Genomic DNA, 14,142 nt, shown 5'->3' on the forward strand with positions numbered 1-14,142 from the left:
TGTTCCCTATACGCATCCTGTGAGCGGTAGTTTATTGTGCACCCCATACTCATTCTGTGAACGTTAGTTTATTTTGCACCCCATACTTATCCTGTGAACGGTATTTTATTGTGCACCCCATACTCATCCTGTGAACGTTAGTTTATTGTGCACCCCATACTCATCCTGTGAACGTTAGTTTATTGTGCACCCCATACGCATTCTGTGAGCGGTAGTTTATTGTGCACCCCATACTACTCCTGTGAACGTTAGTTTATTGTGCACCCCATACTCATCCTGTGAACGTTAGTTTATTGTGCACCCCATACGCATCCTGTGAGAGGTAGTTTATTGTGCACCCCATACTCATCCTGTGAACGTTAGTTTATTGTGCACCCCATACTCGTCCTGTGAACGTTAGTTTATTGTGCACCCCATACGCATCCTGTGAGCAGGAGTTTATTGTGCACCCCATACTCATCCTGTGAACGTTAGTTTATTGTGCACCCCATACTACTCCTGTGAGCGGTAGTTTATTGTGCAACCCATACGCATCCTGTGAGCGGTAGTTTATTGTGCACCCCATACTACTCCTGTGAACGTTAGTTTATTGTGCACCCATACTACTCCTGTGAGCGGTAGTTTATTGTGCACCCCCATACGCATCCTGTGAGCGGTAGTTTATTGTGCACCCCATACTCATCCTGTGAGCGGTAGTTTATTGTGCACCCCATACGCATCCTATGAGCGGGAGTTTATTGTACACCCCATACTCAGCATGTGAGAGGTCGTTGACTGTGAATGTCCAGTCCATTCACAGATTGTGAATGGCCAGCCTGTGGTGGATGTTATGGTAGCTCCACACCCACCCAACTGGGCGGCAGCTTTACAGTCATGTGCTTCACACCCACCCAACTGGGCGGCAGCTTTACAGTCATGTGCTCCACACCCACCCAACTGGGCGGCAGCTTTACAGTCATGTGCTCCACACCCACCCAACTGGGCGGCAGCTTTACAGTCATGTGCTCCACACCCACCCAAATGGGCGGCAGCTTTACAGTCATGTGCTCCACACCCACCCAACTGGGCGGCAGCGTTACAGTCATGTGCTCCACACCCACCCAACTGGGCGGCAGCTTTACAGTCATGTGCTGCACACCCACCCAACTGGGCGGCAGCTTTACAGTCATGTGCTCCACGCCCACCCAACTGGGCGGCAGCGTTACAGTCATGTGCATGCATTACCTACAGTAAGCAAATTTTGGATACTTTGCTAAGATTTCGGGCAGCACATCATTATGAATGAAGTACTTACACATTTCTTGGACATCATTGATGGTGTTATCTCTGAATTATACGATTTTTTCACATTCCATTATATAATGACGCAAAATATGCGAATAGTTCTACTGACAGATTTTACATATAATCAAATCTACATCAGCAGAACTTACAAACTCCCAGAGATACTAGTTGCCGAGCCTAAGCCTAGCAGCGGTAACATCTAGAAGTCTGCTAACATTATTGGATGACCCATAGACGTGCGGTACTTCCTGCATAATAGAATGATGATAGATGGAGGAACTGGTGTGAATTTCACTTTGCCTCTAGTCTTCGAAATTTTGTTGACCGGAATATTACTGCCTTCAGGCTGCTCAGCGGCAGTCCAAGTTGGTAATCAATTCCCTCTCTATGAACAAAATTCTTGGCCGACTCATCAGTTCTATCATGTATTCGGAGACCAATATGGGAAGGAATCCACAGGAGCGAATTCAAAGCCAGGTCAATTATCCTCGCAAACACTGAAAAAGACGCTCACGCGCACCCACACCCCATATCTTTCAACAATATACAATACCTGTTTTCGTACTTTTTTAATACAATAATTCAAGAATACATCATTCCTATGAACAGCTGACTGTTACACAACAACAATACAATTAGAACAGCTACAGTAATGCAGCAGTGCCCAGTGTTAAACAGCAACAGTACTGGTGGAGCAGCACAGTAATGCTGCAATACTCAGTGTTACACAGTCACATTACAAGTGGAGCAGCTCAGTAATGCTGCAATACTTAGTGTTACACAGTCACATTACAAGTGGAGCAGCACAGTAATGCTGCAATACTCAGTGTTACACAGTCACATTACAAGTGGAGCAGCTCAGTAATGCAGCAATACTCAGTGTTACACAGTCACATTACAAGTGGAGCAGCTCAGTAATGCTGCAATACTCAGTGTTACACAGTCACATTACAAGTGGAGCAGCTCAGTAATGCTGCAATACTCAGTGTTACACAGTCACATTACAAGTGGAGCAGCTCAGTAATGCTGCAATACCCAGTGTTACTAGGTCTTAAACTATTTGTTGGTAGCATCCAACTCTAACGTTAATGGTAGCAATTCTCTTGATTTTCTTTTAATAACTTACTGATATTGTAAAACTATTATTTGACAATTTTATCGGTTGATTTTCATTTGTTATGAAGGTATTTTCTTTCAGCTCTAACTTTACTAGATAGTGTAGTAACGAAAATATTGAAAATCTTACCGACTTTATGTACATAAAATTAAATAAAACCAATTGACTCTTTTAAATCGTATTAACCAGTCTTCCTGTTACGTGAAGACTTTGGTAAATACCGCAGATTATAGCAGTGAAGACATTGATATAACTAGTCACTTTTCTTCTTGTTACCGTCACTACAAAACAGTTTAGCAGCGATGCCCATGAAGAAGCGACGTAGGATGAAGAGGAGGAGGAAGAGAGCCAGGAGGAGGAGGAGCAGGACGTCGAGCATGAGGAACTCCACCCAGGAGAGCTGTGCCGCCGGGGACCTCAGCTGGGGCGCCCCACGGTGGCGGATGACGTACTCCGTCCAGAACACTGCCAGCTCCCTGGGCGACGTCGGCCGGTCCCTCATCCCTTCTGACATCCTCATCACGTTTTCTTTATACCTGACCACCAGGGATGTGAAAAGGAAAATATATTACTTTCATATATTAGTTACTAGGAAATACTTGTGAATTTGTACTACAATACCTAAGTTACGTGTGCAAAGAATTAGCAAATTACTAACTTAATATCTAGTGAAAAAACGGTATCCGCAGGAAATTTGTTTCAGTCCCTCAGAGATCATTGATTTCGTGGCCTCCAGTGGATTAATATTGTGCTACTGAAAATCCGTAAGAGGTACAGAACCCGGTGAATAGTAATTTAGCTTCGAATATCAACGAAGTCGCACATTATTCTCCGCACGGAGCGCTTCACTACAAATGGTGTGCAAGAGATAGGAGGTCTCTTAAAAATTTATTGTGAACATAATGCTCAATGATAAATGAAAGCATTGGTGGTACAAACACACTAATGAAGTACAGCTCTCTATTATACATAATTAATTTACAGACACCGAGATTTGGCAGGTAAGTAAGATTAACTAAGTAGTCTTCAGCCACATACGAGACGATGTGTCTAAATTATATTATAAGATGATATTGACAGGTCAGCAAAAAAATATACTGTTCTGAAATAGTGTCAATAATCGCTGACGCCGGAGATGAGATAAGTGCCAGCAAGATGATGAAACTAAGACTCTCTGATCAACTCCGGGAGCCGGCAGCCCGCGTCACTTTTCACCTCAGCAACCAGCACATTCTCCTAAGATGATAGTACTTATAGTAACTATTTGGTCGAGAGTACCAATATGTAGTGATGGACCACCAGTAAACCACTTTTTGTAGTAATGCTTTTATAAGGTCCGGAAAAAATAATGTTGAACCGAACGTAAATATTCCTAGGCCTAGTATAGGAAATATATGTGCCATATGAGACATAGGAATGCAAGAAGAGGTTAGGATAGATCTTATCATTATGTTGCGGTTAAAAACGGTTTCTCGATTGTCCAAATTCAATAACATAAAAGTAAATTTTCTGTCCATCCATCACTACATAACAATAACTCTCGACCAAATAGTTACTGCAAGTACTCTCATATCAAGAGGCTGGGTGTGTGTGTGTGTGTGTGTGTGTGTGTGTGTGTGTGTGTGTGTGTGTGTGTGTGTGTGTGTGTGTGTGTGTGTGCAGTGATTACCATTGCTCTTATGAAAATTATCTTCTGAATTGTTTCTCTTCATTCAAATTTAATGCCATATGTTTTGTATCAAATTGAAATTTGAAAGTTTTTTACGGCCACGACTGCAATAATTTGTATCACTTTCATGTTAATAATGCTCCTATTTAACTAAATTTATATAACTAAATTTAAGTTTATCATTATGACACTACATTAAATCTTTGGTTTTGTAAGGTGGTCTCCAGGGGGACACACGAGGCCACCACTCTACACGGCCTCGTGTCCACTTTTCTCCTCTCTGGAACAGCAAAGTTCAATAAATTATTAGGTTTTGTTTTGATAATTATTCAGTATGGTAAAATATATATCTAAAAATATAGAATGTTTGCTTTTCAGTACGAAGTTGGAGACTTCGAGACTATCCTTACCCGATTTTGCAGGGTGAATGTTAATAGGTAAGTGGCCAAAATGGGTGACTGTGGGTAGACTGTATTGCTCCAACTACAATGTGGCAAATAACACCATAACAAACCCTATGAGCATTCTGGCCCTGACTCCCTTCTACCTCTTGGCTACAAATTCACGCAAAAATTTAAACAGTTACTTTTCTTACACTATCGCTAAAGCACAGTGCCGGCAGTCACTCAGAGAGTGAACCTGCAGTCACTCAGAGAGTGAACCTGCAGTCACTCAGAGAGTGAACCTGCAGTCACTCAGAGAGTGAACCTGCAGTCACTCAGAGAGTGAACCGGCAGTCACTCAGAGAGTGAACCGGCAGTCACTCAGAGAGTGAACCTGCATCACTCAGAGAGTGAACCGGCAGTCACTCAGAGAGTGAACCTGCATCACTCAGAGAGTGAACCGGCAGTCACTCAGAGAGTGAACCTGCATCACTCAGAGAGTGAACCAGCAGTCACTCAGTGAACCGGCAGTCACTCAGAGAGTGAACCGGCATCACTCAGAGAGTGAACCGGCAGTCACTCAGAGAGTGAACCAGCAGTCACTCAGAGAGTGAACCGGCAGTCACTCAGTGAACCGGCAGTCACTCAGAGAGTGAACCGGCATCACTCAGAGAGTGAACCAGCAGTCACTCAGAGAGTGAACCGGCAGTCACTCAGAGAGTGAACCAGCAGTCACTCAGAGAGTGAACCGGCAGTCACTCAGAGAGTGAACCGGCAGTCACTCAGAGAGTGAACCAGCAGTCACTCAGAGAGTGAACCGGCAGTCACTCAGAGAGTGAACCGGCAGTCACTCAGAGAGTGAACCTGCAGTCACTCAGAGAGTGAACCGGCAGTCACTCAGAGAGTGAACCGGCAGTCACTCAGAGAGTCAACCGGCAGTCACTCAGAGAGTGAACCGGCAGTCACTCAGAGAGTGAACCGGCAGTCACTCAGTGAACCGGCAGTCACTCAGAGAGTGAACCGGCAGTCACTCAGAGAGTGAACCGGCAGTCACTCAGAGAGTGAACCGGCAGTCACTCAGTGAACCGGCAGTCACTCAGAGAGTGAACCGGCAGTCACTCAGAGAGTGAACCGGCAGTCACTCAGTGAACCGGCAGTCACTCAGAGAGTGAACCGGCAGTCACTCAGAGAGTGAACCGGCAGTCACTCAGAGAGTGAACCGGCAGTCACTCAGTGAACCGGCAGTCACTCAGAGAGTGAACCGGCATCACTCAGAGAGTGAACCGGCAGTCACTCAGAGAGTGAACCTGCAGTCACTCAGAGAGTGAACCGGCAGTCACTCAGAGAGTGAACCTGCAGTCACTCAGAGAGTGAACCGGCAGTCACTCAGAGAGTGAACCTGCAGTCACTCAGAGAGTGAACCAGCAGTCACTCAGAGAGTGAACCTGCAGTCACTCAGAGAGTGAACCTGCAGTCACTCAGAGAGTGAACCTGCAGTCACTCAGAGTGAACCTGCAGTCACTCAGAGAGTGAACCTGCAGTCACTCAGAGAGTGAACCTGCAGTCACTCAGAGAGTGAACCAGCAGTCACTCAGAGAGTGAACCGGCAGTCACTCAGAGAGTGAACCGGCAGTCACTCAGAGAGTGAACCGGCAGTCACTCAGTGAACCGGCAGTCACTCAGAGAGTGAACCGGCAGTCACTCAGAGAGTGAGCCGGCAGTCACTCAATTGGGTATCACAGTCCTTGATGTTATGTTTCCTGAGGCACCTCGTGCAATGTTGCAAATCTTTGAGTCGCTCAACACGGGCGTCACTATCAGGAAAATTAGGGCAGTGGTACATTGAATGTTTCTCATTGCAGAACAAACATGTTCCATAGCTTCCAGTACCCTTTGGTGTCACGTTCTTGGGTGACACAGTAACTATAGGCTTGGAGGGTCCCACTGCATATACGCCCACACTGCCACTGTTCCACTTTGGTGTTGAATTATAGTGTCTAGATTGATTTGGAGTACCTTTGGTACTCTGTGGTTTACTATTATTGGTTTCTGAGGGTTTACTTGGTGGTTTTAATTTGTCATGTGTTCGTAATTGATGAACTACTGACTTTAAACCTTCAGATATTTCATTCATGGATAAGATGCTTTTATTGTAATGAGCACTCATTTGTCTCAATATGTCCCTAGGTATTTTCTCCTGGACAATTATTTTCAAGACCCACTCAGCCCCGTTTGTATCTGCTGTCAGGCTGAGGGCATTGATCAATGATTCTACCTCCAGCTTGAAGACTTGGAGTGAATCAGCTGAAGCCTCCGGTGGGGGTAAATGCAACAGCTCATGAACTAAATGTGATGTTCTTACTTCTGGATCGGCATAATTATCCTTGAGGAGTTTTACTGCCAGATCATAGCCGTCATTAGTTAATCTCAGATGGGATACTACTGTTTTAGCCTCACCTGATAATTGGCCTTGCAAATAAGAGAATTTACTACTCTTTGGTAAAGATTGTTTTGAGTCTACAAGGTCAACGAATTTGTTCCAAAATTCGTCCCAATCTTCCTCATCTTTTCCTGAGAAAGTGGGTAAATTAATTGGAGGGAGTCGAGCTTCTGCTTGACTCGTATTAGATGCAACTGTTGTTGTTGTTGCTGCCTTGTTCTGGGCAATTAATTTGACATAAGGCTGTAATGTGGCTTGAGTCTGATCTTCATAATTCGCAAGATCAACCATAATGTCGTCTATTTCTGTTTCTGATAAATTGGTGTTGGCAAGTTCAGCCACATATGTTGCTATTTGGCATTTGATTTGCTCAAATTTACCTGCAGCTGCTTGATAATAGCTTTCCAGGTCAGCATAATCAACTTGAGATTGTTGTGACAAATCTTCACATTTCTTGATCTGTCTTGTTAAGTGGCCTTTAAGACCTGCAAGGGTTCTTTTCATTCTCCCTGCATTATCCATACTGGCTAGTTGGTGAAGCCTTGTGGGGCTTGTACTTGGGCTGCTCATAATACTGAACAAGCTCTAATGGTAGCCTAGGGTAAATTCTGAACTCACTAGGCAATAATCCTACCTCTACTAGAGGTTAGCACTTAAAATTAATACACATTATATATATATACAATCATACACACTAATGATTTGAGTGATAAACCAGTGTCACTGGAAGTACCTTTAGGTTAGCTCTTCAATATCACCCTAGGATGGAAGAGACACTAATTAATCACTCAAAGGTGTAATGATCATAAGTAAATTATTATATATACACAACTCAACTCGAGTTGATAAAAATTACACCCAAAATAGGGTCTGCACCATTCATTAATGGTGTTAAGTTGTTTAATATAGTACAACTGACTATGGTAATAATGGGACTAGGATGAACGATAATAGTTCAACTAGTCATATCCTACCCTGTTGTGGGTTGGCAATTAGTAAATATTATACTGTGATCACTAGTGCAATATATATTAAATAATTCTCTATTTGGAGAAATAATATACACAATTATTGATAATAGCCTCTTAATTAGCCTCTATGAAACTTCTAATATTATCTAGAAGTATTAAATATTATTAGTGACCTCGCGAAATAAACTCCACAAAATTCGTAGATAATCTCTCGCGAAATGTAACACCACGAAATCCGTGAACAATATCGCGAAGACACAGCCACTAATTTGGCTGGCTTCTATATTAGCGCTGTCATTTCACAAAATAACACGCCACCAAATATCTGTGGGTGTGCATGAAACCGCTGACGAAGCTGAACTGGGCTGAGGGAGGCTCCTGAGCTCCCTCGAGGCTAGGCTGCCGTCTTGACTGCTGGCCTTTGTTTAAATAACACTGCACTAGTTTATTTAACGAATCCACTGGTTAACTGGTTCATCCGGTACTAAGATGACCAAATATGGGTTCAAAGGATCAAATAATCCGTCATCCGGTTCGAAGGACCAAATAATGTGGGAACCGACCTGTGAGATTTATATTTATTTAATTTATATGAATTTATATTTACGTTAATTTATATACTTCGATAGCAATTTGTATAATGATAAGTGGACTGTATTTCTGCAATAATCTCTTAATCTCACAAATCGATCCTCTACACATTAGGGGGGGTTTATTAAATTAATATATATGCAGCCAATCAAACTACAGTAACTACATACATTGAAAAGGTTCCTTATCTTATAGTACAGCAGGTTAGTCCACCAGGTATAACTAGGGTGTAGACACCAAATTATCCTCTTTGAGGTAGCTTCCATCACCCAGTAACTGGTGCACATAATCTTGCATCCTCGTCTTGACTTGTCAAAAGTGCGCTAGCTGTGAAGCCAGAATCCTATATATGCCAAGTGTTTCAGAGAAAACTGTACATGGAACATGAAGACCTGGCTTAATTACCTTTAGTTTGAGGCGATTTCGCGTTCTAACCGGCTAACCCTACCCAATGACATTAATGGCCACTAATGATAGATAATGGGTTTCGGAAAGAACACTTAACTTGATATGTAGACAGCGTGTTGAAAAATGGTACACCTTTGGTTTCCATAACACTACGTCCAAGTAAATTTAACAGGAGCCGAATTTGCTCCCGTGTGAGCCTCTGGTCTCAATAAACAATGGCTGCTCTCCTTCCTCCCTGACGCCTGGCCTACTTTGTCCAGATTTCAGAAAGTGATAGAAGGGTCACATTTACTCTACTTTAATATTGATAATTAAGTTAATTTATATAAGATGTTTTTATGATGGTAAAGTCCAAAGACTAATGTATTTAAGAATAATTCCCACCATAATAGGTGGTGATTTATAATAGTATGTGGTGATGATATCCCGTTTTCTTTAAACGGTAATTCCACTACAAGTTACGTTTTCTATGGTTAACTTGTTTATACAACACAGCTATTATCTGTATGATATAAAATGGTGTCGGATTTTCCGACACTCAGAGAGTGAACCGGCAGTCACTCAGAGAGTGAACCTGCAGTCACTCAGAGAGTGAACCTGCAGTCACTCAGAGAGTGAACCTGCAGTCACTCAGAGAGTGAACCTGCAGTCACTCAGAGAGTGAACCTGCAGTCACTCAGAGAGTGAACCTGCAGTCACTCAGAGAGTGAACCTGCAGTCACTCAGAGAGTGAACCGGCAGTCACTCAGTGAACCGGCAGTCACTCAGAGAGTGAACCGGCAGTCACTCAGTGAACCGGCAGTCACTCAGTGAACCGGCAGTCACTCAGAGAGTGAACCAGCAGTCACTCAGAGAGTGAACCTGCAGTCACTCAGAGAGTGAACCAGCAGTCACTCAGAGAGTGAACCAGCAGAGAGTTAACATCGCTAACCTTCAGTACATTTTGTTCTCCGCACTTCTTTCCCTTCACCCCTGTGATCAGTTTCTCTAAACACTGTCTATTGGAGATTAAAAAAGTAGTAAACAACAAATCAAACACAGCCTTCCCATAATGTATGGCTCCAAACAAACTCCTCCCATCAACAATTCTCTGACACTAACTTTGGGTTGTTAATAATATCGGTGAGAGCATCGACGACCAAGTCCTCGGTCAGGTCCACCAACTCCAGAAAGCGTCCTATACCGGAGTCCCTCACAAACCAGGCGTTTACTGGCTGCTCTGCGAAGAGGGGAATGGCGAGGAGGGGCGTGGCGTGGTAGACGGCCTCCTGCAGGCCCAGAAGGCCGCAGTGCGTGATGAACACCTTCATGTTGTGGTGGGCTGCAGTACACAGGGCGTCTTAGGTACTGAACCTACATAATCTTCAGGCTAAGTACATGATCTTCAAGCTAACATCTACAAACGGGTTTCAGTTGCCTATCTTGCTGCCCACATCCATCCAGTAGTCCGCGGAACAGTTTCTATGTCTGAAGTTTGTCTTATATTCGTACTTACTCAAAATTGAACTGACTGATCTAGGTTGTAATTTTACTGCCTGTAGTTAGAACGTGTACGAAAACTTGATTAAAATTGTAACGAGAATATTTTAGCATCCATTAAGTCTGTGTTGATTACTGAAGCTATTCTTCCAATTAATTAGTAGCCTGAAAATTTAACCATTTCAAATAAGACTTCAAAAACTAAACAATAAAGATATTAAAATTATTATTTTGCAAAGTGTATTCCTTGATAAAACATACATAATATAGTAATATTGATCATAAGGTCAAAATTTCTTGTTAAGTGCTATAATCTCACCGAGAATATCTTGTTGAGAAAACCATTTGCCAATCATTACATTATGAGGGAGGTCCTCCAGCTCGCCCTCGTATTTCCAGATGACGCGCTGCGGCAGCCTGCGGAAGGCCTGGACGAAGAGGTCGCGGTACTGGACTGGCATGTCGATGCCTTGCGTTATGGAGCCTAAACTGAAGTAGATGACGCCAGCGGACCCCGCCCCTGTGATCCATGACTCCAGCTCCTGTAAAGTACCCTGTGCCGAGTGTTTTGTTTTTCCTGGAGGAGCCCTCGGTAGTTTCCTGAAGCCATCATGCTGAGAGACTTGGTACTCTCAGCGTGATGGCTGAGAGTACATTTCCTGCTACTGAGTCACATCAGCCATTCGAGTCCTGAACGGCCTACTAGGAACAAGAGCCAGATCCTGAGCCTCTCATAGAAGCACGAGGAGGACAGGATGGTTATGATGACCATCACTGTAAAAACATCCCAAAAATATCAGAAGCAACAAAAAAACCTGCAAGATTCAAGGAAAACAAGGCAGTGAAACAGCCAAACTACTCTACAAACGACTCAAGCTGAAGCCCCCCCCCCTCCCCCTCCTTGTCAAAACTGGCCAACAACAGGTGGCTGGATGAACGGCACTTCTTAATTGCATGCTAAACGACAATGACACCAACAGCAAGAAAATATGCCGCTTAGGGTGTCGTAGAGACGATCAGCGGAAACATCCAACTCTCAAGAACTCTTGACTTTCTTGGACTTGAAAATTAGAAGACGGCCTGCGACAAGCTTACTCATAATAGTTGCCTTGTCTCCACTCCATTCATTCAGAGAAGTTGCCTCTTTAAGTACAAAATCAAGTAACTCCACTAACTAGTCACAAGCACTCCCCCTATGTTTCATAATCAATAACCTACCACAACACATCCCGGTAACACATAATAATTCTATTAAATTAAGCTCGAAACGCCTTTTTTAAAAGTAGTTGGAAAATGGCAACATTGTCATGCTTATTCATTCATTAATAATTTTCACCAGTAATGGTTAATTAAGATGTCAAAAGGTATAACCCATCCATGAATTAGAAATTTCTAACTCTTTATAATTTACTTATAAAACTTACATCTTAAAGAAGATCCCTCAAAACATACATGATATTTCTTTAACAATCTACTAGTGCTAATTATAGAGTAAAGTTCACACCAACTAATAATATGTCTACACATCCCTACCTCGATAGACAAGCATTTTAAACATTAATTCTGCTGTACAATATGTGAATGTCTGATTAATAATTGAAGGCAACATGTAATTTAATCAGTAGCCTATTCTGGCAAATTAACATAAGTCTGGCTGTACTCTGATTAAGTTACTTTAAATTAGCATATTTTCAATGCTATATTTCTATGAACATTTCTCTTTGCAACATCTCAATTAAGCAACAGTTGTCTCTCATTAATTAATTACATATGCACATGATTGTACTAAAATTTTACTTTATACTATTTATGTTAAGTTAAGGTTAAGATCTGTGCCTAGTAAACAACACCCGGAGGGACAGGACAACTCACCTGGTGGGGCAGAGGGTTGGCGGGTCGACAGTGCATGCCGCCCACCTCCACCTGTGAGGACAGGACAACTCACCTGAGGCAGAGGGTTGGCGGGTCGACAGTGCATGCCGCCCACCTTCACCTGTGAGGGCAGGACAACTCACCTGAGGCAGAGGACTGGCGGGTCGACAGTGCATGCCGCCCACCTCCACCTGTGACGGCAGGAGAGGCAGTGGTATACCAATGCTAAAGTGGGTGTTGATCAGCGCCAGACTCATGTTCCTCTCCAGGTCCAACAGCGGCGGCAGCTCCGGGAACTGCGCAGAGATCTGGAGAGAGGCCTTTCTGAAGATTTGCTAATAGAAACCCATGCTTCTGTGAGACAAGGCAACTTGAAACACTGCAGTGTACAGAGATGAGCATACATATATATTTAACAAATAAAAGTAAATACTCATATATTTTGTCTTACAAGAAATTTGAACTAGACCTGAAATGAATCTCCTACCATCACACACCTGTGGATCGAAAGAGCTCTATAAATTGTTTGAAATCTTGTTTACAACTGTGCTAAACTCACCTCCTGCTGTATCGCAGATATCTCCTCCCATTTGGGCCAATAAAGTTGCGTATAAATATGTGACACAGTTTTGAGGAATCGTCGCCAGGCAGACGTTGAGGAGGAGCGGGCGTATGTGATGGACGGGATGTAGGCCGGGTGGAGGACATTACCTTGGACAGCGCTGTGATGGGGGTTCAACATTGAAGTGAAGACAGTGATGAAAGGGACTTCATGCAAGAATGGATAGGCCCCCTGTAGGTGATGATTGTTGTTGGAATTAAAAAAAAAATAATTAAACAAGAATTATGAATATGTAATAATATTTTCTACATAGACTTAAATATCGATTAATATTCAGCGGTTTACTTATTTTAAGTATTCCAATATAAGATTTTTTTATTAATATCCGTTTTGAGCATCATAACCTTCAAGGGACCTAACATTATTACCCAATGAACTATCACACAGGAACTGACTGAGCTCAGTCAGGGCAGTTTAGTCTACAATCATTAAGTAGTTGAGGAGCTGCAAAACGCTACCATGTGGTCCATAATAACAACTCTGGGCCGAAGGCGATCTCATTGTGCTTTGGAGCTCTTGACCAGTGCAATATTTACAGCCTAAGCTGACTAGATCAAGGAAAGAGGGTCAACTCTCCTAATTATACTGAGTCATCACACTTGGCTTCTAATCCCTCTTAAGTACGAACAAATAAAATAACCAATAATTACCTCGTTGAACATATTGTCAACTAACATTAGATCAAATTCTTTTCTCCTCCGGTAGAGGTCCTTCACGGCGGCTGTGCGGTACATTTCCCTAGCAATGGCTACCACTTTTTCCCTTAGAATTGTGACTCTTTTGTTTTTATTTTGGAACGTGTTCATATTTTCTTTCAAGTATGGAAGACCGTGAGTCGCCTCGTGGATGCTGGGATGTCTTGACGACTTCGGGTGATTAGTCAACATCGTCACCTGTGGAGACAACATGCCAACATAATAATACAGGAAACTGCAAGAGGCCTATTAGCTCAAAGAAGGTAGGATATATTTATGTCCAAAATTCTTATATATAAATCTATATAAATAAAAATATAAATGTTCGTTTGTTCAAAATTGCTAATCTCCGAAAGTTCTTCACCGATTGCTTTGAAATTTTCACACAACTTTTCATTCGCATCCGAGCAGGTTTTTGTATACATACTATATAGATATCACGTCTGTGATGGGAAAAACATGATTTTCTTGAAAAACTGTTATTCATGTGAGGGAAATCTTCGAAACTTCTTTACCGATTGCTTTGAAATTTTGACACAACTTTCCATTCGAATTTGCGCGTGTTTTTATATGCCTCCTTTATAGATGCCACACCTGTAACAGGTAAAAAC

The 14,142-nt window shown here is 42.6% G+C and overlaps 1 protein-coding gene across 2 annotated transcripts in view; it reads right to left on the bottom strand.

Moving 5' to 3' along the window:
* Positions 1–1,838: 1,838 nt before the first annotated feature.
* Positions 1,839–14,142, bottom strand: part of LOC123762444 (UDP-glucosyltransferase 2) — a 42,609-nt gene continuing 30,305 nt past the window's right edge. For both annotated transcript variants that reach the window (XM_045748955.2, XM_069323788.1), the window contains exons 3-8: positions 13,487–13,729; positions 12,774–13,007; positions 12,358–12,522; positions 10,662–10,884; positions 9,965–10,184; positions 1,839–2,937 (exon numbers count right to left, since the gene is read on the bottom strand). In XM_045748955.2, coding sequence (XP_045604911.2) covers positions 2,655–2,937; positions 9,965–10,184; positions 10,662–10,884; positions 12,358–12,522; positions 12,774–13,007; positions 13,487–13,729 — 1,368 coding nt within the window. In that variant the 3' untranslated portion in view covers positions 1,839–2,654. The remainder of the gene's footprint in view (positions 2,938–9,964; positions 10,185–10,661; positions 10,885–12,357; positions 12,523–12,773; positions 13,008–13,486; positions 13,730–14,142) is intronic.

This window comes from Procambarus clarkii, chromosome 2 (assembly GCF_040958095.1).
Source record: "Procambarus clarkii isolate CNS0578487 chromosome 2, FALCON_Pclarkii_2.0, whole genome shotgun sequence".
Classification (NCBI taxonomy): domain Eukaryota; kingdom Metazoa; phylum Arthropoda; class Malacostraca; order Decapoda; family Cambaridae; genus Procambarus; species Procambarus clarkii.